General features: G+C 50.9%; 2 protein-coding genes across 10 annotated transcripts in view; one reads left to right on the top strand and one right to left on the bottom strand.

Moving 5' to 3' along the window:
* The window catches only part of LOC102936998 (class I histocompatibility antigen, F10 alpha chain), a 26,742-nt gene extending 1,938 nt beyond the window's left edge, over positions 1 to 24,804 (top strand). For 2 of the 4 annotated variants that reach the window (XM_037914937.2, XM_043528847.1), the window contains exons 2-7: positions 943 to 1,203; positions 2,958 to 3,233; positions 5,294 to 5,572; positions 6,026 to 6,142; positions 6,484 to 6,516; positions 7,064 to 7,756. In XM_037914937.2, coding sequence (XP_037770865.1) covers positions 943 to 1,203; positions 2,958 to 3,233; positions 5,294 to 5,572; positions 6,026 to 6,142; positions 6,484 to 6,516; positions 7,064 to 7,137 — 1,040 coding nt within the window. In that variant the 3' untranslated portion in view covers positions 7,138 to 7,756. Of the gene's footprint in view, positions 1 to 942; positions 1,204 to 2,957; positions 3,234 to 5,293; positions 5,573 to 6,025; positions 6,143 to 6,483; positions 6,560 to 7,063; positions 7,757 to 24,759 lie in introns of those variants that run through there. The other 2 variants (XM_043528846.1, XM_037914939.2) reach the window with 2 other exon arrangements.
* Positions 12,214 to 27,452, bottom strand: LOC119567704 (zinc finger protein 850). 6 transcript variants are annotated; one of them, XM_037914738.2, is made up of 5 exons: positions 27,207 to 27,452; positions 17,382 to 17,469; positions 15,752 to 15,878; positions 15,036 to 15,149; positions 12,214 to 14,710 (listed from the first exon to the last, which is right to left on the bottom strand). In XM_037914738.2, the coding sequence occupies exons 2-5, from the start codon at positions 17,403 to 17,405 to the stop codon at positions 12,717 to 12,719; spliced, it is 2,259 nt and encodes a 752-aa protein (XP_037770666.1). In that variant the 5' UTR covers positions 17,406 to 17,469; positions 27,207 to 27,452; the 3' UTR covers positions 12,214 to 12,716. The 6 variants fall into 6 exon arrangements, with proteins under 6 accessions (XP_037770666.1, XP_037770667.1, XP_043384634.1 ...); XM_037914739.2 differs by lacking the exon at positions 27,207 to 27,452 and adding an exon at positions 26,433 to 26,856; XM_043528699.1 differs by lacking the exon at positions 27,207 to 27,452 and adding an exon at positions 18,947 to 19,224.

Here is a 27,452-nt window from a genome sequence, read left to right as displayed (position 1 = left end):
CGCCTTTACAGTTAGTCTAATTTATTGTTAACAGAAACACATCGACTTCCTGTCACGGGATGGATTTTCTTGCCCTAATCAGGTTTCAGAGTAACAGCCGTGTTAGTCTGTATTCACAAAAAGAAAAGGAGGACTTGTGGCACCTTAGAGACTAACCAATTTATTTGAGCATGAGCTTTCGTGAGCTACAGCTCACTTCATCGGATGCATACTGTGGAAACTGCACAAGACATTATATACACAGAGACCATGAAGCAATACCTCCTCCCACCCCACTCTCCTGCTGGCAATAGCTTATCTAAAGTGATCATCAAGTTGGGCCATTTCCAGCACAAATCCAGGTTTTCTCACCCTCTGCCCCCCCCGGCCCCCCCCACACAAACTCACTCTCCTGCTGGTAATAGCTTATCCAAAGTGACCACCCTCCCTACAATGTGCATGATAATCAAGGTGGGCCATTTCCAGCACAAATCCAGGTTTTCTCACCCCCCTCCACCCCCCCCCACACACAAACTCACTCTCCTGCTGGCACAAAATTGGGTGAAAATGGGTAAACACCAAATAGCGCCCTACATGCACACCACAGACATGCACACAGGCCACAGACACCCCAGGTTCCGCTGTAAGCAGTTTGCCCATCCCCCCCTCCCATCCTCAGGGCATTTGGCCGTGCGAGGAGCTCTACAGGGGGCACTTAGCCCCCCCACGCCAATTGACTCCCCTAATCAAGCCGCCGACTTTCAGAGGCGCAGGCTGAGAGATCATCCTTCCTGATCCCTCCTCGGCACAGTGCCGTGTGAGTTACTGATGGATCCCAGCTTGTCCCTTGCCCAGGATGGGGTTGAGGGAGGGAAATCTGCTGGTCCCCACTGGGTGACCCTCTTGTCCCCTGAGCAAGGGAGGAAGCCTCTGGTTAACTCAACCTCTCTCCTGTTACTTTAGGGCGCCACAGCCTGAATATACTAGTCACAGGAGTCATTGACGAAGAGGGGACCAATCAGTACTTCATGATCGCCAAGCTGGATGATGTTAAGATTGCGTACTACAGCAGCGACACGCGAGAGGTCAGAACCACCCAGGAGTGGGTGGCTCAGGCCGTGGGCTCTGACTATCTCCGGGAAAAGACCCAGAAGTTCTGGAGGTACGAGGAGGGCTCTAAAGGTCATACCAGATGGTGGATGCAGCTGCACAACCAGACGGGCGGTGAGTGTCTGAGAGATATTGTTATGAATGGACACACGAGAGCTGCCTGCTCAGAATCACTCCCATTGGGGGATCGGAGCCTCGCTGGCCACACCAGAGCTGGCTGGAAAAAGGAATTTTCTTCCCACAGAAAATTTGGTATTCCCAGAAGTGTTTTCATTCCCGATCGGAAGGAAAAGTCAGAAATGGGAGGTTTCCCTGGGAAGGAAATTTTTCAGAGATTCCATCTTGGGAGAATCCCTGGCAGAGATCCGGGCAGCCGTGGGATCTTCCCTTTCAATTTCCCCAACACAAAACCAATGTTTTCTGGCAAAATTGCAACTTTCTCACAAAAAATTATAATTGTGCAGATACAGCCTTTTCCAAGGCTAACCGTGTCAGGAACCATTAGGAAAGGGATAGAAAATAAAACCGAAAATACCATAATGCCTCAATATAAATCAGTTGTATGCCCATGCCTAGAATATTGTGTGCAGTTGTGGTCACCCCATCTCAAAAAGCGTAGAATCAAACTGGAAATGCTTCAGAGAAGAGCAACAAAGATGATCAAGGGTATGGAATGGCTTCCAGGTGACTAAAAAGATTAGGGCTGATGAGTCTAGAAAAGGGATGAGTAAGGGGAGATATGATAGAGGTCTATAAAATCATGACGGGTGTGGAGAAAATGAATAGAAAAGAGTTCTTTACCTTTTCCCATAATAAAAAACAGGGGTCACCCGATTAAATTAATAGGTAGCAGGTCTAATGCAAACAAGACTAAGTACTTTTTCACACGACACACAGTCAGCCTGTGGAACTCCTTGCCAGGGGATGTTGTGAAGGCAAAAGTATAATTGGGTTGAAAAAAGAACTAGGGAGTTCCTGGAAGATAGGATCCATCAATGGCTAGTAGCCAGGACGGGCAGGGATGCAACCCTATGCTTGGGGCGACCCTAAGCCTTCAACTATCAGAAGCTGGGAGGGGAAGGCAGGGGTGGATCACTCCAAAGTTGCCTTGTTCTGAAAACTTTCCTTGAATCTCTGGTATTGGCTACAATTGGAGACCTTGGTCTTGCCCAGTATGGCACCTCTTATGTTTAAGGCTACGATTTAGTCATGGGTATTTTTAGTAAAAATCGTGGACAGATCACGGGCAGTAAACAAAAATTCATGGCCCATGACTTGTCCATGACTTACACTATAAATACCCCTGACTAAATCTTGCGGCGGAGGGGTGCTGCTGGTGGGGGGGATGGAGCCAGCAGCACGAGCTGCTGGGGGCCACTGAGCAGCTGCTGCTCCAGCCATTCCCAGGACCGCTGCGGCTGGTCCTGGGGCTGCCCGAGCAGCTGGCTGCAGAGCCACTCCGGCAGCGGCCGGTGTGGCTGTCCCTGGGGCCCCAGACCCAGCTGCTTGGGCGGCCCTGGGGTCAGCCACACTGGCCCCTGTAGAAGTCACAGAAGTTGCGGAAAGTCACGGATTCCATGACTCTCCGTGGCAGACACGGAGCCCTATGCTCACTATTGGAGAGACGCCAGGAGCTGAGTAACTGTCCAGCAGGATTCCAACACTTCAGTCCTTCTCATGGTTCTGCTCTGAACCCTCCTGCTTCTCAGCGTCCTCTGGAACTGGTCGCTCGCTCAGCACCGGTCAGAGATAGCAAAGCGCCGGTGTCACTGCTCCAGCCGAGCGCCCCACTGACCCCACCCCACCCTATGGACACATTTCCCAGATCTCAATGCCCGGTCTGAGCTCTCTCCCTCCCCTGCCACCAGGGTTTCACACCGAGCAGGTTCACGTGGGCTGCGCTCTGAGCGGCCAGGCCCTCGTGGACCCGAGGTTCCAGTATGCCTACGATGGGAGGGACTTCATCAGCTTTGACGACCAGACGGGGACGTGGGTCGCGGCCGAGCAGCCGGCCTTCCCTCAGAAGCAGAGCTGGGAGACGGGCAAGACGTGGACTCAGTACGTCCGGTGGTACCTGAAACAAGAGTGTCTGGACACCCTGCAGAGCCTGGTGCAGCAGGGAAGTGGGGTCCTGCGGCAGCAGGGTGAGTGAGCCTGCAAGGAGCTAGCAGGGGGTGCGGGAGGGGCATAGTCACACCAATGGGACTTAGGTACAGAGGTGCCGACTTTCCAATGCTCCAGGGGATGCTCGACCCCCACTCTGCCCCAGGCCCTCCCCCCACTCCACCGCTTCCTGCCCCACCTCTTCCCACACCCGCTCCGCCCCCCACTCCAACCCCTCTGCCTCTCCCCACCCTGTTCCGCCCCTTCCCCCTCATGCGCCGCCCCCTCGCTCCTCCCCGTCCCCCTGTGAGCCTCCTGCATGACACACAACAGCTGATCGTGGCGGGCAGACGGCGTTGCGGGGGAGGGGGAGGCGCTGATCGGGAGGGCTGCTGGTGGGTGCTGAGCACCCACCATGTTTTTTCCTGTCGGTGCTCCAGCCCCGGAGCACCCACGGAGCCGACACCTATGCTTGGGTATCTCCGGAAAGGGTGGTGTGGCTGGGCAGATGGACTGTGATGAAGCTCGCCTGTGTTCTATTCCAGCTCTGTCCCTGGCCTGCTGGGTCACCTTGGGCCAGTCACAACCCCTCTCTGTGCCTCAGTTTCCTCATCTGTACAATGGGGATAATGAAGCTGACCGTTTTTTGTAAAGTGCATGGAGATGGAGCAATGGCGAGCTTGTCGAGAACTGCGGGTTGTTCTCAATTGTTACCAGTGCAGACAGATTATTAGCTGGTACTAGCAGTTCTGGCTGCCTGGGTGTCTCCATTCTGCAAGCCCTTTCCTGTTGGCTTCCAGCTCCCTCCAGCATCTCCTTTTTTGGCTGAACCGTTTCAGCCCTGGGTTGTGAGTTGATTAATTTTGGCAAGTTTGAGCAGGAAAAGGCCCAGCCGTCTGTGCGTGTGAAGGCAGCAGACTGGGAGTGGGGCCGGGGGATGCATTTTGTCATTCGACAAAGAAAAAACACTTGTCTTGAGCTTCTTTTGCCCAGTGCTAGCACCTCCTCAGTCGAGGGCAGAGACGTGGAAAGGGCCAGGGACTCGGGGCAGTGTGGTAGCAGGACTGAAGTGCCCGAGGATGCAGATAGGGGCCTGCTGGGATTTCCAAAGGGAGGCGCCTGACTCCCTGTGAAATCACCGGGGTTAGGCACCGAGGGGGGTTGGAAATCCAACTGGCCCTTAGCCCCCTAAATCGCACATGCGTGTTTGGCGGGCCCAGTGAAAACCTGCCTGGATGTAGCTGGGTGACAGTGCAGGAGCGTGTGCAGTGAAGGAGACCTGGGCCCAGGCTTCTGCTGGTAACTATCCAGTTCAGCTACACCAATATGAGAAAGGATTAGAACAGAGGGGATTGACACCAGATGAACTAACTCCATTTACAAATCAGTGCAAATGGGTGCAGACCAGGTCTCTTTCACATGTGAATACTACCTGAATTCAAACTGGAACAGGTGCAGAGAAGGGCTACTAGGATGATCTGAGGAATGGAGAGCTCTATCTTATGAGAGGAGACTCAAAAGAGGTTGGCTTGTTTAGCCTAATCAAGGAGCGTATGATGGGTCCACCTACGATGGTGTGTGGCCCATTGGCGACTGCCAGTAGCAAAAATCCCCAATGGCCAGAGACAGGACATTAGATGGGGAGGGCTATGAGTTGCTACAGAGAATTAATTCCCAGGTATCTGGCTGGTGGGTCTCACCCACATACTCAGGGTCTAATTAATCACCAGATTTGGGGTCAGGAAGGAATTTTCCGCCAGAACAGACTGGCAGAGACCTTGGAGGGTGGGGTTGTTGCCTTCCTCTGCAGCATGGGGCACGAGTCACTGCTGCTTTAAACTAGTGTCAATGGTGAATTCTCTGTAACTTGAAATCTTTAAATCATGATTTGAGGACTCCAGTCGCTCAGGCAGAGGTTAGGGGGCGGTTCCAGGAGCAGGTGGGTGAGGTTCTGTGGCCTGCAATGTGCAGGAGCTCAGACTAGATGACCACAATGGTCTCTTCTGGCCTTAGTCTATCAGACATGCTGCAGGGCCTTTACCTGTTCTGTTACATGGTCCCAGCCCCTGGCGTCTGGCTAACGCCCTGTGTCTCCTCCCAGTGCCCCCCAAGGTCTCAGTTTCCCGCAGAGACGCCCCCGACGGCTCCATCACCCTCTCCTGCCACACCAGGGGTTCTTACCCCCGTCCCATCCACATCTCCTGGATGCGGGATGGAAAAGACATCCTGGTGGAGAAAGAGTCCAGCGGGATCCTGCCCAACGCTGACGGCACCTACTACATGCAGTCGTCTCTTGAGATCTCCCTGCAGGAGGAGGACAGGCACCGCTATGCCTGCCGGGTAGAGCACAGCAGCTTGGCAGAGCCTGCGCTTGTCTGGGGTAAGGGTGGGGCGAATGGCAGGGAAACAGCACTCTTGGAGTTTCAGAGATGGGGTGAGCCCCTGTAGCAGAAGGGTCAATATCCCTGCCCATCATTAGCGTGAACTCTTCTAGTCTGGGGATTTGTGTGATCCACAGAAATGGCCGATCCCTCAGAGAATCTGATTTTCTGGCCATGGTGGCCTCCAGTGACGGTGAGTTCCACAGGCTGATGTTATTACAAGTGAAAAGCCCAGCTACTGTGTGGTGTGAATGGCTGGCAGTGCCCGGCAGAGTGCCCGGTCTTGTGCCCCATCCCTGTCCACCTCCTGCCTCAGACTTTCCTCTCCTCTGGAGGCCAGGTCTCTGCATAGGCCCTTGGGGAGAGGTTCAAGGCAAGGGCCTGTGGCTGACCCAGGAGGATGTCCCAGTGGGTGCTCCCCTCGCTGACCTGAGCCCTTCTCCATCCCACAGCCCCGGGGAAGAAGGGCTCCCTGCCCCTCTGGGTCCTGGCCTCCATCGCCCTGGTTGCGCTGGTTCTGGCTGGAGCCGTAGGAGCCAGCGTTATCCTGTGGAGGAGAAAATCAGCAGGTAACATCTGGTGCCTGTGAAGCTGGGATGTATGCGGGGGGGAGGGCTCGGGAATGGGGTGGCCCAGCCAGCCAAGGGTGAATGGGTCCTCCCACCCCCACCCCCAAGGAGAGGTGGGGCAGCGCTGATCACAGTAGCCTGGTCCCGCTGGGGGCAGAGTGGGCTCTGTCGTTGACTGGGCATCTTATTGTGGGGGGGTCACTGGGGTAGGGCTGGCCTCGGCGAGGTGCAGTCGGGGTCACGGGGGGCCTTGTGTCTGGGGAAGGGGGAGTCGGGGTCACCATGGGGGAGGGGTTACCCTGCTCCCCTGCACTGATCCTCATTCTCTGCTTGTGTTTCAGGTCCATGGAGACCCAGCTACGCTCTGGCAGCCAGTGAGTAAATCCGGGGTATGGGGCCCAGATGCTCCAGTGCATCATAGGGGGAGGGGAGCAGTGACTGGAGATGAGCACCGATTGCTGTTTACTCTAGGCCTGACAATTCCTGGGCCTGTGGAAATCTGCGGGGCCGTCCCCAGCCATCACCCTTCCCTGGCTCCCCGGGAATCTCTGACACACGCGCTGCCTTCGCTTAAAAGCTGGGGAACCCCAAAGAGCGGAAACAGCATCCAAAGGTCACCCCCCAGAGTAAACCTTGGCCAGCATCCCAGCACGCACTGGGTGCCCCTTAGCATGACTCTAGGGACAGGAGTGCAGGCCTGTACCTGGAGCCCCGGGAGATGGTGCGTAGGGTTGTTATGCTCTCTCCTGGAGGCCTGCCCATTGTCAGGACCAGGGGTTTCTGTGCAGAGCTTAGTTTGGGGTCCATGAGGGGGCATGGCGGGGGGAAACCCACAGTTGAATTCCCATCCTCCTTCCCTAGCTGGGGTTCCCAACAGGTAAAGCCACCTCTAAACAAGTGTCTTCTCTCTCTGTACCGCAGCAAAAATTGGAGAAGTTTCTGCTTCCAGGTCTTCATCGGGAACAGACATCCAGAGCATGGGAGCCCGGAGCTAGGTTCAGAGTGGCCCTGGCCATTCAGTGAGGAATTATGGGATGCCACCTCCATCTGTGAGGCAAATGGGCCCGCTTGAAAAAACTGAATGCAAAAATTGTGATTTGTAGGAAGAAGACTCTTTGCTCTCATCGAGCTCCAGTCTGAGATGCCACCAGCTTTTCTGACACACAAAAATCTGCTCCAAACTGAGCCACTGAGTCTCCAGATATCAGACGGTGGTTGGCTAGCGTGTCTGGGTGGAGCAGAACTTGCGGAAAGATGAGGATCTATCCCTCTCTGGCTGTGGCTGAGGGGATGTGGAACGGGTTTTTCCCTATTTCTTTTCCAGTTCTAACTTTTTGCTGGCTTTTCATTTTTAAGAAATGATTTCTGGGGACTGACACACGACCTCCAATGTCTCAGATACCTACAGACCTGCAGACTGTGTGGATTTTTGGGTAACAAAGTGCGATGATGGGGGTTCCCCTATCACAGTAGTGCTACCTCTCCCTTTCCTCATGCTCTGGTCCAGGGGCAGCGCATTATGACAGATGGGGGCATTCCTGTCACCATTTGCTATGAGTGTGACATTTCTATTTTAAATTTGGACACAAATAAAGTACCTTTGTGATTGGAAAACGTGTTCTACAGCATTAAACCTCGGGGCAAGTGTAGTAACTCCTCGCTTAACGTTGTAGTTATGTTCCTGAAAAATGCAACTGTAAGTGAAATGATGTTAAGCGAATCCAGTTTCCCCATAAGAATGAATGTAAATGGGGGGAGGGGGGGGGTGAGGTTCCAGGGAAATTATTTTCACCAGACAAAAGACTGTACCCACACACACACTATACGTTTTAAACAAACAATTTAATACTGTTCACAGCTATGATGATTGTGAAGCTTGGTTGAGGTGGTGAAGTTAGAGGGTGGAAGAGGAAGGGATATTTCCCAGGGAATGCCTTACTGCTAAATGATGAACTAGCACTCAGCTGAGCCCTCAAGGGTTAACACATTGCTGTTAATGTAGCCTCACACTCTACAAGGCAGCACCAATGGAGGGAAGGGAGACAGCAGGGCAGACAGAGACACACACCGTGTGTGTGAGAGAGAGATGCACTTTGCCCCTTTAAGTACTCTGACCCCACTCTCAGTACATTGCCTTTTTAAGGAGATCGGCAAGTTGAGATGGGAGCTGCAGCCAGGAAGCTCCCTCCATCCTGAGCCCTGTCGTGTCTCCCCCACCACCACACACCCATTCTATGGAGATGGGGTAAGTGGGGTGCAGGGAGGAGAGGGACACCCTGACATTAGTCCCCCTCCCCTCCCTCAGCACAGCAAGCAGGAGGCTCTGGGGAGCAGCTCCAAGGCAGAGGGCAGGAGCAGCATATGGCAGTGGGAGGAGGGACAGCTGAACTGCTGGCAATTGATAGCCTGCTGGGCGGCTGCCACACTGGGAACTTAGGGGAGCAGGGAGCTGATAGGGGGGCTGCCAGTCCACCCTGGTTCCAAGCCCCCACCAGCTAGCTGCAATGGGCTGCTCTTCCTGCAAGCAGTGGACAAAGCAGGTGGCTGCCAAAGGACATTATAAGGGAGCATTGCGCAACTTTAAACAAGCATGTTCTCTAATTGATCAGCAAGGTAACAACATAACATTAACAATCTGCTTTACAAGGCTGCTTGCTGGGTCTGGCAGGAAATGAAACTTACCCTGTTACACTGTCTGCAAAAAGCCATGGCTGCAGCCGTGAATCCTTTGAAGAGCCTCCGAGAGGAAGCTACTTGCTCCATCTGCCTGAGGTTTTTTTAAGGATCCCGTGTTTTTAGATTGCGGGCACAGTTTCTGCCAAGCCTGCATCACCGAGTTCTGGGAGGGACCGAATACAGACATCTCCTGCCCTCAGTGCAGCGAGGCCTTTCCCCAGAGGACCCTAAGGCGGGACAGACAACTGGGGAACTTTGTAGAAATAGCCAAGCAGCTGAATGTCCCAGCAGCAGCAGGAGGAGATTTGTGCAAGGCGCACCAGGAGCCTTTCAAACTCTTCTGTAACCAGGACCAAATGCTCATCTGTGTGATCTGCAGAGAGTCCCAGGCTCACCGTGCTCACAGGGTGGTCCCCACAGAGGAGGCTGCCCGGGAGCATAAGGTAGGCCACAGCTGGGCACGACTAAGTGAGGAGTTAGTGTGTATGTAAACCCCAGAATGAAGGTGGTGTTATTTCTTTATTAGTCTCATTCCATTACAGATTAGAACGGTTTAATCTGATCAGGGCTTAAATTCTTATAGAGTATTTGCCAGAGCCCCCCATGCCCTCCTCCAATATGCTATAAAAACTCCAGGGGGGTTGAAAATATTTACCAGCTGAAAACCGACTCCCTGCTCGCCTGTCTCCCATTCTCATCCTCAGGGTTGGCTGCGGTGGCCCATGACTCCAACTCCTCCGGTACCCACAGGGCTCGGGGGTGGCACGGCATCACCGCAGAGGACAGCGTGCAGCTCCTTGTCAAAGCGGCATGTCTGTGGAGTTCCTGTTCCCCCAAAATATCCCCCCCAAGCCTTACACCCCCTTTCCTGGGGAGGCTTGAGAATAAACAAGATGAGCACTGACCAACCTTGGGTTTTTAGGACCCTAAAAACCCCAATCAGACTTTTTTAAAAACAACAGAACTTTATTAGAAGAACAAAACAAAGAACTAGTCTTGTAAGATTAGGATGGAAGATAATCTCACAGGCAATTAGCTTCAAAACATAAAGAATCCCCCTCTAGGCAAAACCTTAAAGTTACAAAAAAAACCCCAAAACAGGAATGCACATTCCCTCCAGCACAGAGAATTTCACAAGCCAAAAACAAAAGAAAATCGAATGCATTTTCTAGCTAAATTACTTACTAACACTATAGGCATTGGATTGCTTGCTTCCTTGATGTGTCACCAGCAGAGGCATCACACAGACAAAAAAGCCTTCTCTCCCCTCAGATTTGAAAGTATCTTCTCCCCTTATTGGTTTTTTTGGTCAGGTGCCAGCCAGGTTATTTAAGCTTTTTAACCCCTTACAGGTAAGGAGGAATTCTAGGCTACCCTTAGCTGTATGGTTATGACAGTCCTTCTCCTCATCTCCATGGCACGGGGATCCCGGCTGGAGGGGAAGGGAGAAGGGGGAACTTTAGCCAGGCACAGGGAGCCTCTGGAGGAGTTTCCCTCTCTCCGTTCCCCCACCTGTGCCCCATCAGCTCAGCAGCCAGGGCTGCAGCAGGGAGGAGGGACTGATCAGGGCTTCTGCTCCTTTGTCTGTGGTTTGCTTAGGCCAGGCAGAGCCAGAGGGTCACTGACCATCTGATGCTCGGCTGCTGCTGGATCCTTACCCGAGTGATGGGCAGCTGGGTCCTTGGGAGCCAAATGCCCCTGATGTGTGTGGGAATGAGGAAATGGAGGCGTCTCTGATGCCCACTGTGGGGTTACTTTCTTTTGGAGCATTTTCCACACTGAGAACATCTCAGAGGTTACTTCCCTGTGCAGATTTGCAGATGCCTGATACTCCGGGAGCAGCACGCTGAACTTGATCAATTAGGACAAACTGCAAAGCATGGGGCAGACAATCCCCCGAACTGGTGGATATTCCAATACTTAGATTCACCAAACCAGCAACAAAACACCTTCTATGCCTAGCTTACTGGTTACCCAGAAGCCAAAACACTGTTCCCTGAAAGCACAGGTAGTCAATTCTTTTTTTCAAGGTCAAAATTTCCTTGTCAAGCTATAGACAAAGTCCACACTCCAGAGAAAATAATAATAAAGAAACCACAACAGTAATGATAATAGATAAATAAAAACATTTCAGGGTTCCATTCGAAAGCACCTGGTTGTCTAGATTTGGCCCATGTCTGCCTATTGACTACCCCTGCATTAAAGACACCCAGCCTTGGGCTCCCGCCCAGACAGCCCAGTTAAATATAATGCGGATTACTGAAAATCTTGTTCATCATCTAAAAAGTTCAGCCAACCCCAAAGGATCGGATACATTACCCAAGAAGTTAAGGAATACTTCAGTTCTTACCCAAATACATGCTTACAGCCAATTCTTATTAACTAAAGTAACACTTATTAAAAGAAGAAAAGAGAGAGTCTTGATCATTATACACACAGACATGAATAGAGTCCTTAGGGCAGTTTCACAGCAGAGATGGTGCTTTAGAATTGAAGGGTCCTTTTTAGAATCATTTCATCAGGTTCTTGTCCAGATGTGAGCAAACTATGGCCCGCGGGACCATCCTGCCAGGCCCCCAAGCTCCTGGCCGGGGAAGTAGCCCCCCTCCCCCACAGCCGCAGCGCGCCCCGCGAGCAGCGAGCTCCTGCCGCTTTGAGCGCCATGGTAAGGGAGTGACGGTGGCGGCAACGGACGTGGTGCGGGAGGGCGGTCAGGGGACAGGGAACGGTTGGATGGGGCAGAGGTTCTGGGGTGGGGTGGTCAGGGGTCGAGGAACAGGGGGGGTTGGATAGGAATGGGAGTCCCGGGGGGCCTGTCAGGGGGTGGGGGTGTGGATAGGAGTCAGGGCAGTCTGGGGACAGGGAGCGGGGGGGGGGGTGTGTGGATAGGAGTCGGGGCAGTCCAGGGACAGGGAGCGGGGGGGGGGGGGGGGGTTGGATAGGGGGTGGGGTCCTGGAGGGCCTGTCAGGTGGTGCAGTTGTGGTTAGGGCTCGGGGGGGAGTCAGGGGACAGGGGGGTTGCATAGGAGGTGGGGTCCGGGGGAGGGCAGTTTGGGGCAGGGGTCCTGGGACGGGGTGGTCAGGGGACAAGGAGCAGGGTGGGGTGGATGGGTCGGGGGTTCTGAGGCTGCCAGTCAGGTGGCAGGAAGTGGGAAGGGGCGGATAGGGGGCGGGGGCCAGGCTATTTGGGGGGCACAGCCTTCCCTACCCAGCCCTCGATACAGTTTGACACCCCAACATGGCCCTCAGACCAAAAAGTTTGCCCACCCCCGTTCTAGTCTAATGTCCAAATCAGGGCAGTTCACTATCAGGGCAGTCCAGATGGGACTGGAGATCTCAGTCTTACGACTCAAACTCCCCCCGAATAAAGCTTGAGAAGATCTGAGAGAAAAGGATCAGGTCCCAAGAGTTTTTATACAGATTTTTGCAGCCTCTCGATGGCACGCAGTCCTGGGGTGAAAAATAGGCTTTTGAAATAACCTTGTATTTCCTAAATATCACCGACAATTAACTACAGGGATTAACAGAAGGTGATTATCCATTAAGCAGTTCATGGACTGTTTACCACAAACTTTAAAGAGACATGCAGACAGGGATATTATTACACCTAAATTTTATCTAAATGTTAATATTTCCTTTTGATCTCCAAGTTAACAGAATACAGCCCTAGAGAGGAACTGTCTGATTACATTGTTAACCTCTAACAAGATATAGGTAAACAGAGACTACTACGGTTACCATCTTCCAATTCTTTAGGAATACAAGTTTACATTTTAAAGCTCAAGCCTATAGAACATCCAATGGCCCTAAATACCATTTACACTCTTAGAAGCATGTCTCTAAAGGTTGAATCTAGATCAATTAGCCTGCAAGTTGCTTCACCCTTTCTGGCCATGGGTCACGGAAGTTTAAATGCTGTGTGGATTCTCCAATGTTTATTGAGGTTTGATTTCTGTGTGAAACTTTTCCCACAGTCCAAGCACTTATAGGGTCTCTCTCCTGTGTGGATTCTCCAATGATTAATGAGGGCTGATCTCAATATGAAACTTTTGCCACAGTCCAAGCACTTATAGGGTCTCTCTCCTGTGTGGATTCTCTGATGTCTTATAAGGTCTGATCTCAATGTGAAACTTTTGCCACAGTCCAAGCACTTATGGGGTCTCTCTCCCGTGTGGATTCTCCGATGTTTAAAGAGGCCTGACCTCCATATGAAACTTTTGCCACAGTCCAAGCACTTATAGGGTCTCTCTCCTGTGTGGATTCTCTGATGTCTTATAAGGTCTGATCCCAATGTGAAACTTTTCCCACAGTCCAAGCACTTATGGGGTCTCTCTCCCGTGTGGTTTCTCTGATGTTTAAGGAGGCCTGACCTCCATATGAAACTTTTCCCACAGTCTAAGCACTTATGGGGTCTCCCTCCTGTGTGGATTCTCCGATGTTTAAAAAGGCCTGATTTATCCTTGAAACTTTTCCCACAGTCCAAGCACTTATGGGGTCTCTCTCCTGTGTGGATTTTCTGATGTATAACAAGGCCTGATTTGTGTGTGAAACTTTTCCCACAGTCTAAGCACTTATGAGGTCTCTCGCCTGTGTGGATTCTCTGATGTCTTATAAGGGCTGACTTCCAAAGGAAACCATTTCCGCAGCAGAGGCATTTATAAGGTCTCTCTCCTGTGTGGGTTGCCTGATGTGAAACAAGGGCAGCTCTCTGTATGAAACTTTTCCCACAGTCCAAGCACTTATGGGGTTTCTCTCCTGTGTGGGTTCTCAGATGTGAAACAAGGGCAGATCTCCACGTGAAACTTTTCCCACAGACTAAGCACTTATAGGGAACCTCTCCTGTGTGGGTTGCCTGATGTGAAACAAGGGCAGATCTCTGTATGAAACTTTTCCCACAGTCCAAGCACTTATGGGGTCTCTCTCCTGTGTGGACTGCCTGATGTGAAACAAGGGAAGATCTCTGTATGAAACTTTTCCCACAGTCCAAGCACTTATGGGGTCTCTCTCCTGTGTGGATTCTCCCATGTTTAACAAGGCCTGATTTCTCTGTGAAACTTTTCCCACAGTCCAAGCACTTATGGGGTCTCTCTCCTGTGTGGATTCTCTGATGTGTAACAAGGCCTGATTTCTGTGTGAAACTTTTCCCACAGTCCAAGCACTTATGGGGGCTCTCTCCTGTGTGGGTTCTCTGATGTGTAACAAGGCCTGTTTTCTGTGTGAAACTTTTCCCACAGTCTAAGCACTTATGGGGTCTCTCTCCTGTGTGGATTCTCTGATGTGTAAGAAGGCCTGATTTCTGTGTGAAACTTTTCCCACAGTCTAAGCACTTATGGGGTCTCTCTCCTGTGTGGATTCTCCGATGTGTAAGAAGGCCTGATTTTTGTGTGAAACTTTTCCCACAGTCTAAGCACTTATGGGGTCTCTCTCCTGTGTGGATTCTCCGATGTGTAAGAAGGCCTGATTTCTGTGTGAAACTTTTCCCACAGTCTAAGCACTTATGGGGTCTCTCTTCTGTGTGGGTTCTCTGATGTTTAATCAGTGCTGACTTCGAGTAGAAAGATATCCAGCACTGGAGGCATTGAGAGGGTTTCTCGTCTGTGTGGCTTCTCCCATGATTATTCAGGTCTGAGCGATTAATGAAGCTTTCGCCACGGTCCAAGCATTGAAGGGGTTTCTCTCCAGTGTGGATTGTCTGATGTGTCACAAGGTGTGAGCTCAGAATGAATCCTTTCCCATAGTCGAGGCACTGGTAGGGTTTCTCTTCATTGGGATTTCTCTGCTGGGCTGTGGGATCCTTGTGTCCTCCACCACATATAACAGATCCATCAACTTCCCCAGGAACGTCCTCATGATGATTCCCATCTTCACTCTCACTCACTCTCTTAGCACCTGCTGGGAGAGAGATAATCCAGACAGGAGTCATCGTGCTGGGGAGAAAGAGGAATAGCACACAGGGAAAACCCAACACACTAAAGTCGTGAAGAATCAGCAATTGGATTTTGACTCCACATCCCACCCAAACACTCACAGGGAAGGAAAGTTGGGAAGGAAGCTCCAGCAGCTCACAGGGTGGGTGGAATGGCGTGAGCGATATCTGCTGACTACGGCCCTGCCCTGGCTGAGATGAGGAAGAACAGAGGGCGCTTACTCACACCACACATTTGGGATTCTCAACTTTTTCCTTCACTCACCACATGGTTTCTGTGTCAGTCCTCACCTGTGCGGGTGCCTCTCGGGATCTCTCTTTCCTCACAGGCCTGGAGATCCGGGACCCACAACTCTTCCCCTCGTTCCATCTGGGTGATTAGCTCAGGCTTGGGAATGGGAAACCCTGCGCAGGGGGTGAAATCAGACCAGATCAGGGTGCATGGAGGATTGAGAGAGTCTGTCACAAAGGGCATTCCATGTCCCGGTGCTGTGCTGGGGGAACGTGGAATCCAAGGGGACGGAAACATGGTCACTGAGCCCCCTTGGGAGAGGCAGACATCTGGGGAGGTGAGGGAAATTGTCATGCCCTCACTAGGAGTTTGCAGGATCTGTGCATTCTGCGGGCCTTGCTGAAAAACACACAGCTCTAGAGTTAAACCCCTGCCTCCTTCTAAACCTGCAGAGCCCAGAGCCCTCCCCATGGCGAGAGCTAGACCCACGGAGGGAGGTGAACAGAGATGCTGTGTGTGAATGAGAAATAATAGGACAATTCATGAGTTCTGCCCCACTGAAAGCTGGGGGTGGGTGGGAATGGTTTTGCATGTCCATTAGGTTTTGACACTGTGGTCCCATTGGAGAGGGTACAAAGATGCAAGTCTCTCTTGCCGCAGCTGTGGACTATGGGACAAATTCTCCTCCAATCTAACTGACCAGGGAAGAACGTAACCAGAGTCAGAAATGCAGTCCCTACACTTTCTAATAACCGAGGGGACAGGAATCGCTTACCCAACGAGGTCACCGTCTCGTAGTTATCCTGCATTACGTCCCTGTAGAGGGCTCTCTGACCGGGGTCCAGCAGAGCCCCCTGCCCCTGGGTGAAATACACAGCCACCTCCTCGAAGGTCACCGGCAGCTGGAACAACAAGAGTCCCCCACTCAGCACCTGCTGCTCCAGCCACAATCCCACTAGTCACGGGAAAGGAAGAAAAAAAAGCTCTGGGAGGGCCAGAGAAGCAGAATCCCTCTCCCACCCTGCAGCAGCCATGTGGCTTCAGGGGGTGGGGAGAAGGTGAGAGCTCCTTGTCCCCCCAGCACACAGAGCAGAGCAGGGTCTTCTCATTTCCCACACGCCTGCCAGCCACAGATACGGGAAGCAGAGCTCTGAGCCGGGGGCGGGGACAGGAATCCCGACAGCTTCCCTTCGTATTTCACAGCAGCCTCTGGCCAGTGGGGTCAGGCTCCAGCACTGGGAGTCTGGAAAATGTTCCAAGCCCTGTTTCCTGTTTCATAAATGAGGAAAGTTCCCCTGCTGCCAATGGGCCTATTCAGAAAAGCAGCAGGTGTGAGGATGGAGACATGCAGGCCTGGCTGTAAAGGCCGATACTCTAAGAATTTAGGTGTATTCTTATCACTTAGCTAGTTCTAGCGGTGTAAAAGAAAGAATCAAAATCACTGTCTGCGGGTGTAAAGGGCCTTCTCTTACTGTGACCGTCTGAGGCCCTGTTCTTAGGCTAAGGCCTTTGGCTAAGCAGCAGAGGCAGCCATAAGCCGGGAAGCGACCGGTCACCTCCTCACATTCCAACCTAGTCATATTGAAATAAGGTGCTATTGGGCTGTTAGGAATACAGTCCTGTCCTGATAGTGCCCATCGCCTCCAGAGAAAGGGAAGTGCCTAGAAATGTAAAAGGAAACTTAGTTTGATAGCATCCTGTCTGGCAAGAACCCACTTATCAACAGCTGGGATGGGAAATCCTCACTTCTGTATTGTTTTGTCATTATAGTTCCCACTTTGCTATTGTTCATTTGGATGGTCTCTGTCTGGTTCTGTGATTGTTTCTGTCTGCTGTATAATTAATTTTGCTGGGTGTAAACTAATTAAGGTCGTGGGATATAATTGGTTACATAATCATGTTACAATATGTTAGGATTGGTTAGTTAAATTTCAGGAAAATGATTGGTTAAGGTATAGCTAAGCAGAACTCAAGTTTTACTGTATAGTCTGCAGTCAATCAGGAAGCGAGTGGGGTGGGGGGAAATGGGAACAGGGAATGGGTTTGGGGAAATTGGAATCATGTTTTGCTAAGGGGGGAAATGGGGGTGGGGAAACTGGAATCATGTTTAGCTAAGGGCAGGAATGGGAACAGGGACACAGGTAAGGCTCTGTGGTGTCAGAGCTGGGAAGGGGGACACTAAGGAAGGAAACTGGAATCATGCTTGCTGGAAGTTCACCCCAATAAACATCAAATCGTTTGCACCTTTGGACTTCGGGTATTGTTGCTCTCTCTTCATGCGAGAAGGACCAGGGAAGTAAGTGGGTGAAGGAATAAGCCCCCTAACAGCAGGTTTACCACACCCTGTTTCCTCCCTGCCTCTCCCTTTCTCCCCTCCCCCCAGCAGCTCCCTTAAAATCCCCTACCTGAGCTGGCTCCATCACAGCCATTTCCCTTCCCTTTCTCCTGGAAGATGGGTTGATCTGGAGCGAAATCTGGACGTGATTCCTCAGCCTGTCGGGGTGAGAGGGGCGATGGGGGAGGTTTCAGAAGGGGCTTGAGTCCATTTCGCACCCCGATTCCCCCCCAGGCTCTTTCCCTTGAGTCAGACGCTCTGGACTTTGCCATGCTGGGAAGAAACCCAGTTAGGTTATTACCACCCAGGCCAGCCCCCTCCCAGGAGAACTGAACCCACCGGGACACTTTGAAACTCTCCCTGTAACAGTGTCTCTGAGCCAAATGCTGCAAAAAGAGCAGAACCAGAGAAGCCACTTTTGGGGATTCCCTCTGACACTGTCCCCAAAGGCAGCGCCTGTCCCCCCACTCTACAAGCAGTGCAGCGATTCCAGGCAGTCAGCAACTGGCTTTTCCTCTCTCAGCTCCTCTCCTTGTGCCCAGGAGAGTCAGTCTGCCCGGGATAATGCAGTGAATGGATCTGGGCAGGTCTGGGAACTTCTCTTCCTGCTGCTCCTTCCAGTCTCTCCACTCTCCCTTTTTATCATCTTCCCTCTCCCTGGAGAACTGGTGACTGCTCCACTGACGTGGGCCTTTGCTCTCCTTCGGGAGATCAGCCACTGACACTGCTAACAGGGGTTTGAACCGTAGCAGTATCCAAGAGGACAGCAGCTCTGGGACTCACAGACACACAGGGAGCCCCTCCTCCCTGTACTTCAAACTCGCCAGCAGGTCCCTGAAAGGGGCCCTTTGTGCAGAGTCACTTTCCTGCCATGTGGAGGAGCAGAAACTGCTCCCTGTAGGAATTTGCTACTTAGGGTGCACTGAGCATGCTGACGTGAACTGAGCACGCTCAGTAACATCTGCTGAAGTCACTGCCCTTCACCCTGCCCTTATTACCCATAAGATTCTGCAGACTGTTTTTACAGGGGTTAAAAAGGAGGAAAGGGGGCAAATCGGAGGAGGGAGGTGTTGGCCAGATTCTGAGCAGGGGGCAAAAATTCATTGGTCGGGAGTCAAGCAGCTGGAAGCAGGGTTAGGATAGGGGCTGAAGGGCAAAATCAGGGATGGGGGGGAAGGAGCTGGGGTTAAGCCCAGGGGTAAGGTGCTGCCAGAAGGTAACAGAGGGTAAAACCCTGGCAGGGGCAGACGGGGTAAGAGTTACCCCGGTGGACTGAGACACCAGTGTTTCCAAAAATAGGGTGTATGGGGGGGAGAGGGTCTTTTTTATTTCTCCTCTCACAGACAGCTCCTATCAGCATGGGCTTCCCAGGGCTGGGTTCTTAAAGGCATCCCAATGACTAGCCACTGGAGCTCCTCTCTGTCTGATGTAACCTACTAAGGTGCTGCAGGAGACTTAATTCAGTGAAGCAGGGACTTCCCTCCCCCCCCCGCCCCATTCTTTCCCCGCCCCGCAGTGATCAACTAGTTACCCGCAGTGTTGCCAATTTAGTCATTGGTTGGAAATTGGAATAGAAATTGAAACATTAATGCACACTTTAAAATACACATACAGTGTATGATAAAATAATTGTACCTGAAAGTATAATAGGTTTGAAAAGTCTGAACAAAGACTGGCTTCCTCACACAGCCGTTGTTTTTTCTGACAACGTCGGCACATTGGTTTCGGCAATGTTGGCCAACCTTATCATTTAAAATGATGATTTGTAAGCAAGGTGTGAATGAGCTCTCCCCTGACAGCTCGTGATGAGCCAGGGGTAGGGGGAAAGCTTCAGGACCAGACTGTATTTACATGAACTCACCTACTCTGCCGAGGTATCCAGCAGACAGAGCTGCGGTGCCCAAGTGATCAATTTTGGCTGGTGTCGGGAGTTTCTGTACTAAACATTTTTATTATATTATAATTAATTTTTGCATAAGAACGGCCAGACTGGGTCAGACCAAGGGTCCATCTAGCCCAGTACTCGGTCTTCTGACAGTGGCCAAGGCCAGAGGCTTCACAAGGAATGAACAGAACAGGCAATTATTGAGTGACCATCCCCTGCCGTCCACTCCCAGTTTCTGGAAAACAAGAGGCTCTCAGAGCATGGGGTTGCATCCCTGCCCATCCTGGCTAATAGGCATTGATGGACACATCCTCTATGAACTGATCTCGGTCTCTTTTGAATCCTACTCTAGTTTTGGCCTTCACAACCCCCACCCCGGCAAACAGTTCCAGAGGTTGACTGTGCGTTGTGTGAAGAAGTCCTTCCTCATGTTTGTTTTAAACCTGCTGCCTATTAATGTCATTGGGTGACCCCTTGTTCTTGGTTATGTGAGGGAGCTTATTCACTTTCTCCACACCAGTCAAGATTTTATAGACCTCTATCATATCCCCTCTTAGTCCTCTCTTTTTCAGGCTGAAAAGTCCCAGTCTCTTTAATCTCTCCTCCTATGGAAGCTGTTCCATACCCCTCATCATTTTAGTTACCCTCTCTGTACCTTTTCCAAGTCCAGTGTATCTTTTTTGCGATGGGGCGACCAGCACTGCACACAGTATTCAAGATGTGAGCGTTCCATGGATTTATAGAGTAAAAGTGGAGGAGCTTGGTTTGCCAGACTGATCAGCAAAGCCAATGCTGACAAACTATGTGAAAAGGCTGCAAAACACCAATCCTCTGGACTGCATCGACATGCAGAAAGCCTCAAAAGCCAGTCATTGCCAAAGCCAATTTGAGAAGAACTTAGTGAGGTGTTAAGAATGCTGGAGACACACCACAGTTTATGCGAACAAACATGGCTGTCACATCATACTTTCTCTTTAAGCAAGAGATACCACATGCTACAAACTGGGGGCCAATGTTAAGTGCACTGTCCAGCTGAAAAGTAAAGTACATTGACTTGATTCTTACATCTCTACAACAACAACTTTTGGATTCTATCAACCTCTACGTAGCTTTTACAGATGCCTGTCTTATAAAACACCGACAGTTGAGTGGAGTGAGGCACTCCCAGCAATGGGGCTGCCATGTGATCAGGACAGAATAGAGAATTTGAACACAGGGTGGAATATCACATGATGAACAAATGAAGATTTGATTTCAACTTCATCATCATCATCACGAATGGTTTGACCCAATTTTTGTGCTGTGTTTCCTGGGATGAAAGAAGTAGGAATTCACCTCTTCCTACTCTCAGTCACAACAGCTACAGCTGAGTGTTCTTGTTCCTCATTGAATAGAATTGTGTGTTCTGAAAGAAGTCGCCTTCTGCCTGAGCATGAGCATATCTTGAAGGAGGAAGTATCTGACACATGAGAAGCCTCCAAAAATGAATGCCCTGCATTCGAGAAGTTCATTAACAGAGTTTGCAAAATTACAACAAGAAAACAAGAAGGATGTAGATATAGCGCTTCATAGTAGGCTTGTGTCACAAAAGTAAAGGGAAGGGTAACCACCTTTCTGTATACAGTGCTATAAAATCCTTCCTGGCCAGAGGCAAAACCCTTTCACCTGTAAAGGGTTAAGAAGCTAAGATAACCTCGCTGGCACCTGACCAAAATGACCAATGAGGAGACAAGATACTTTCAAAGCTGGAGGGGGAGAGAAACAAAGGCTCTCTCTGTCTGTGTGATGCTTTTGCCGGGAACAGATCAGGAAGGCAGTCTCTGAACTTCTGTTAGTCAGTATGTAATCTAGCTAGAAATGCATTAGATTTCCTTTTGTTTAATGGCTGGTAAAATAAGCTGTGCTGGATGGAATGGATATTCCTGTTTTTGTGTCTTTTTGTAACTTAAGGTTTTGCCTAGAGGGATTCTCTGTGTTTTGAATCTGATTACCCGGTAAGGCATTTACCATCCTGATATTACAGAGGTGATTCTTTTACCTTTTCTTTAAATTAAAATTCTTCTTTTAAGAACCTGATTGATTTTTCATTGTTCTTAAGATCCAAGGGTTTGAGTCTGTGTTCACCTGTACAAATTGGTGAGGATTTTTATCAAGCCTTCCCCAGGAAAGGGGGTGTAGGGCTTGGGGGGGATATAGTAGGGGAAGACGTCTCCAAGTGGGCTCTTTCCCTGTTTCAGAGTAGCAGCCGTGTTAGCCTGTATTCGCAAAAAGAAAAGGAGTACTAGTGGCACCTTCGAGACTAACCAATTTATTTGAGCATAAGCTTTCGTGAGCTACAGCTCACTTCATCGGATGCATTCAGTGGAAAATACAGTGAGGAGATTTATATACACATAGAACATGAAAAAATGGGTGTTATCATACACACTGTAAGGAGAGTGATCACTTAAGATGAGCTATTACCAGCAGGAGAGCAGGGGGGTGGGGGGTGAAGAAAACCTTTTGTAGTGATAATCAAGGTGGGCCATTTCCAGCAGTTAACAGGAACGTTCAAGGAGCACGGGGCGGGGGGGAGGGCGGGGGAATAAACATGGGGAAATAGTTTTACTTTGTGTAAAGACACATCCATTCCCAGTCTCTATTCAAGCCTAAATTAATTGTATCCAGGTTGCAAATTAATTCCAACTCAGCAGTCTCTCGTTGGAGTCTGTTTTTGAAGTCTTTTTGTTTTAATATTGCGACCTTTAGGTCTCAGATCGAGTGACCAGAGAGATTGAAGTGTTCTCCGACTGGTTTATGAATGTTATAATTCTTGACATCTGATTTGTGTCCATTTATTCTTTTACGTAGAGACTGTCCAGTTTGACCAATGTACAAGGCAGAGGGGCATTGCTGGCACATATCACATTGGTAGATGTGCAGGTGAACGAGCCTCTGATAGTGTGGCTGATGTGATTAGGCCCTGTGATGGTGTCCCCTGAACAGATATGTGGACACAGCTGGCAAAGGGCTTTGTTGCAAGGATAGGTTCCTGGGTTAGTGGTTCTGTTGTGTGGTGTGTGGTTGCTGGTGAGTATTTGCTTCAGGTTGGTGGGCTGTCTGTAGGCAAGGACTGGCCTGTCTCCCAAGATTTGTGAGAGTGATGGGGCGTCCTTCAGGATAGGTTGTAGATCCTTGATGATGCATTGGAGAGGTTTTAGTTGGGGGCTGAAGGTGATGGCTAGTGGCGTTCTGTTATTATCTTTGTTGGGCCTGTCCTGTAGTAGGTGACTTCTGGGTACTCTTCTGGCTCTGTCAATTTGTTTCTTCACTTCAGCAGGTATTGTAGTTGTAAGAATGCTTGATAGAGATCTTGTAGGTGTTTGTCTCTGTCTGAGGGGTTGGAGCAAATGTGGTTGTATTGTAGAGCTTGGTTGTAGACAACGGATCGTGTGGTGTGGTCTGGGTGAAAGCTGGAGGCATGTAGGTAGGAATAGCGGTCAGTAGGTTTCCAGTATAGGGTGGTGTTTATGTGACCATCGCTTATTAGCACCGTAGTGTCCAGGAAGTGGATCTCTTGTGTGGACTGGTCCAGGCTGAGGTTGATGGTGGGACGGAAATTGTCGAAATCATGGTGGAATTCCTCAAGGGCTTCTTTTCCATGGGTCCAGATGATGAAGATGTCATCAATGTAGCGCAAGTAGAGTAGGGGCATTAGGGGACGAGAGCTGAGGAAGCGTCGTTCTAAGTCAGCAACAAAAACGTTGGTATACTGTGGGGCCATGCGGGTACCCATAGCAGTGCCGCTGGTTTGAAGGTATACATTGTCCCCAAATGTGAAATAGTTATGGGTGAGGACAAAGTCACAAAGTTCAGCCACCAGGTTTGCCGTGATAGTATCGGGGATACTGTTCCTGATGGTTTGTAGTCCATCTTTGTGTGGAATGTTGGTGTAGAGGGCTTCTACATCCATAGTGGCCAGGATGGTGTTTTCAGGAAGATCACCGATGGATTGTAGTTTCCTCAGGAAGTCAGTGGTGTCTCGAAAATAGCTGGGAGTGCTGGTAGCGTAGGGCCTGAGGAGGGAGTGTACATAGCCAGACAATCCTGCTGTCAGGGTGCCAATGCCTGAGATGATGGGGCGTCCAGGATGGGTAGGAAATAGAATGCCCCAGGTCGCAGTTCTAGGGGTGTGTCTGTGCGGATTTGTTCTTGTGCTTTTTCAGGGAGTTTCTTGAGCAAACGCTGTAGTTTCTTTTGGTAACCCGCAGTGGGATCAGAGGGTAATGGCTTGTAGAAAGTGGTGTTGGAGAACTGCCTAGCAGCCTCTTGTTCATATTCCGACCTATTCATGATGACGACAGCACCTCCTTTGTCAGCCTTTTTGATTATGATGTCAGAGTTGTTTCTGAGGCTGTGGACGGCGTTGTGTTCTGCACGGCTGAGGTTATGGGGCAAGCGATGCTGCTTTTGCTCAAATAAATTGGTTAGTCTCTAAGGTGCCACTAGTACTCCTTTTCTTTTTGCGAATACAGCCTATCACGGCTGCTACTCTGAAACCTGTCATTATGCAAGGCACTGAATTTAGCAGTATGGAGTGGAAATCTATCAACTTCATGAAAAAACTCGTACAGATACAGACAGACATCATCTTCCTTTCCAAATGCAAACAGATGGACATCGTACCAAAAGGACTGAAGGTAAAAAGTCCATTACAATCTACATACCATACAGATTATGCTGACAGCTTGTGCCACACGCTCTCAAAGAAACTGCGGAATCACCTGATCAACATCCTCTACAGCAAACAGGGAAAGATTAAGAATGAGCTCTCAAAACTGGATACTCTCATAAAAAACCAACCTTCCACACAAACTTCCTCCTGGCTGGACTTTACAAAAACTAGACAAGCCATTTACAACACACACTTTGCTTCTCTACAAAAGAAAAAGGACACTAAACTATCTAAACTACTACATGCCACAAGAGGCCACAGCAATGGTTCCCTTAACCCACCCAGCAATATTGTTAATCTATCCAACTATACTCTTAGGACAGATTCTTCTGCTGGGCTATCTCGGGGCCTCTCCTTCTGCCCCTCCACCCCCATGAACACGATACCGTTCTGTGGTGACCTAGAATCCTATTTTCGACGTCTCCGACTCAAGGAATATTTCCAATACACCTCTGAACAACATACTAATCCACAGAGACCTTCCTACCAACACTACAAAAAGAAGGATTCTAGATGGACTCCTCCTGAAGGTCAAAACAACAGACTGGACTTCTACATAGAGTGCTTCCGCTGACGTGCACGGGCTGAAATTGTGGAAAAGCAGCATCATTTGCCCCATAACCCCCCCCCCCCCACCCCCGCTCCTCGGACGTTCCTGTTAACTGCTGGGAATGGCCCACCTTGATTATCACTACAAAAGGTTTTCTTCACCCCCCCCTCCCCCACCCCCCCGCTCTCCTGCTGGTAATAGCTCATCTTAAGTGATCACTCTCCTTACAGTGTGTATGATAACACCCATTTTTTCATGTTCTGTGTGTATATAAATCTCCCCCCAGTATTTTCCACTGAATGCATCCGATGAAGTGAGCTGTAGCTCACGAAAGCTTATGCTCAAATAAATTGGTTAGTCTCGAAGGTGCCACTAGTACTCCTTTTCTTTCCCTGTTCTTTGTTTAACACACTTGGTGGTGGCAGCATACGGTTCAAGGACAAGGCAAAGTTTGTAGCTTGGGGAAGTTTTTAACCTAAGCTGGTAAGAATAAGCTTAGGGGGTCTTTCATGCAGGTCCCCACATCTGTACCCTAGAGTTCAGAGTGGGGAAGGAACCTTGACAGCTTGTATAGCAAACTTTAATTTGTGTGATTATTTAAAAAACGAGCTAAATCTAATAAAATGGTTTTGAAACATTTTTCAGTTTTTAGTATGGTGCCATACAGCCCATCTTCACCCTAACAATCTCACCGGTCATCGGTCTTCCCCCCCTCCCTCCAGAGGAGGAGAAGATGATACATCTTCGAGCAATGGTGGTAGGCGCGGTGTTTGTGCTGGTGGAAGCCAGGGGAAGCCCTGGGGCCACCAGGAGCACTGGGGAGTGAGGGTTGCCCTCACCAGCACAGAATAGGTATAGCAGCATACACTCCACACAGTGCATGGCTCCTCTGGGCTGCTCAGGACAGCTGGCAGTGCCTTCTGCCCCCACCCGCTTGCCATCAGGGTATTTCGGCAGCAGCAACATTGCGGCTTCCACATGCATGGGAGTGTTTGGGGAGGGAAAGGACTTCTTGGCCCTCTTCTCACCTCCACCACCACTAATGGCTCTGTGTGACGGCAGCCATATTTTGACCCTGTAACAAATAGATAGGAATTGTTTCTGCCAGGAAAAATGTCAGGGGAGCATAGGTGGTCCTCAGTAAGGGAAACACGAAATCCAACATACTTCTCTCTCCTTTCTACCCAACCCCCAGAGACTAAAATACACCTGCATGAAGACAAACCCATCTGGCTCATCTTTATCCTACAGATTTCAAAATCTCTGTCTGAACAAGCCCTTTCATCGCCAGTGAGACATTACCCCAGGAGCTGGCTGGAATCTACCCTCCCTTGGATTGGAACCTTTCTCAGTCAAGGCAACAGGACAAGGGCATTGCTGCCTGGGCCTGCCCGCTGAGCCGATGAACGGTCATGGTCAGAGATCGCACCAGCCCAGAGTTTAAATTATCCTCCATGTGTCCCACGTCCCACCACAATGAATCCAACCTACAGGTCACTTGCATGGAAATATCAATATCAGGATGCTACATTGTTAGCACAGTAAGTGACGCTGCAAAATGAGTGGTGTTTCAATGACCTCCCTATTTTTTACAATCCTCTATTAAGAGGTAATTGATACATCTGTACACCAGGCAGGGTCATTTGGAAGCCGACGACTTTAGGCTTCCATGCCTTGCCACTGTCAAGTTTTAGCAAATTATGACAAGTCGGCCCATAAGAACAATGTTCTTAGGTATGAGTAACTGCTACTGTTAACAATTTGCTACCTCTGTCCCAGAAGACAGGAAAGGTGAGTAGTAGCAAATTTCTACAGATAGCAGTTTCTCACACCCTATAGTGTGAAATTAACTAAGTCAGCTAGCAGTTTTTAGCAAAGTAGGACTTGTCTGCTACATGTAGCAAATTTCCACAGGGAGCAGTTTCTCATACTACACCCACCCCAGCACTTTGCCCCAGGTCTCTCCCCTCACCTGCAGGCTCCGGCTCAGGGGCTGGTAGCAGAGCCTGGGGCTGCCCCGGGGCTGGTTCCAGGCACCAGAGAAAGTCCCCACCCGAGCGGGGCACTGAGGGGGCTTTAACAAAGGTCGCGCCTCTGCTGGATAAGCAGCAGCTTCTCAGTTTGGGTTCCCAGGTCAAAATGCAGGAGGCAGCTTCTGATCCAGGCAGCTCAACTCCAGAGCTGTATCCTGAGCAGAGAGAGACACACCAGCCTCCTCCTCCCGCTTAGCAAGAGCCGGGGTCTTCTGGTGGCAACACCTGATGAATGAGTTGCCCTGGACTCCCCCTGCACCAGGGCCGGCTCTAGTTTTTTTGCCGCCCCAAGGGGGGGGGGGGAGGAGTGCCCTCCCTTCAGAAGTGCCGCCCCCCTCCCCCCGGAGCGTGGCCCCTTGAGAAGTGCGGCCCCAACCCGCCTCCTGCCCCCTCACACATCCCTGTCCCCCCCTTCAATTCCCCTTATCTACAGCCCACAAAGCCCTGGCTGGGAGGGTTTCGTTGGGGATTGGGCCTGCTTTGAGCAGGGGGTGGACTAGCTGCCCTCCGGAGCTCCCGTCCAACCCTGAGAGTCTCGGATTCTCCAGACCCCTCCCGGCTGCCCCCACGTGTTGCCCCAGCGCGGCCCGGCCGGGCTCCCCCCCCGCCCCGCACACACCGGGAGCTGCAGCAGCTTGCCCGGGCCCGGGAATCGCAGCCAGCTCCGCGGGGAGCAGCCCGGGGGTGACGGTGGAGGGGCGGGTCTCTCTTACCTTCCCTCCGAGCGGGGCCCCCGGGGCAGGGGCCGGGCCGGGAAGGGGCCCTGGCCGGGCTGGGGGCTCTGCCCTGGGAGAGGCTCCCGGGGAGCAGCGGGCAGGGCCCGGCTGGAGGTTCCCCTCTCCCGGCTGCAGCCCGGGCTCCGGGCTCCCAGCACCAGCCGCCGGGGCGCGGGGATCTCGCCGGGAGCCAGAGTCCCCGCAGCGGCCGCGAGTCACTTCCTGCGCCGGGCCTGAGCCCCG

Source organism: Chelonia mydas, chromosome 14, assembly GCF_015237465.2.
Source record: "Chelonia mydas isolate rCheMyd1 chromosome 14, rCheMyd1.pri.v2, whole genome shotgun sequence".
In the NCBI taxonomy this organism is placed as follows: domain Eukaryota; kingdom Metazoa; phylum Chordata; order Testudines; family Cheloniidae; genus Chelonia; species Chelonia mydas.
This window is presented reverse-complemented; position numbering and strand designations above follow the sequence as displayed.

What these genes read in the sequence shown, in the direction of transcription:
- LOC119567704 (XM_037914738.2), bottom strand. Translation starts at nt 17,405, where the DNA reads ATGGCTGTGATGGAGCCAGCTCAG. An exon ending in CGAGACGGTGACCTCGTTGG is followed by an intron (nt 15,150 to 15,751) that starts GTAAGCGATTCC and finishes CCCCCTGCGCAG; the next exon opens with GGTTTCCCATTCCCAAGCCT. An exon ending in CCCGAGAGGCACCCGCACAG is followed by an intron (nt 14,711 to 15,035) that starts GTGAGGACTGAC and finishes TCTCTCTCCCAG; the next exon opens with CAGGTGCTAAGAGAGTGAGT.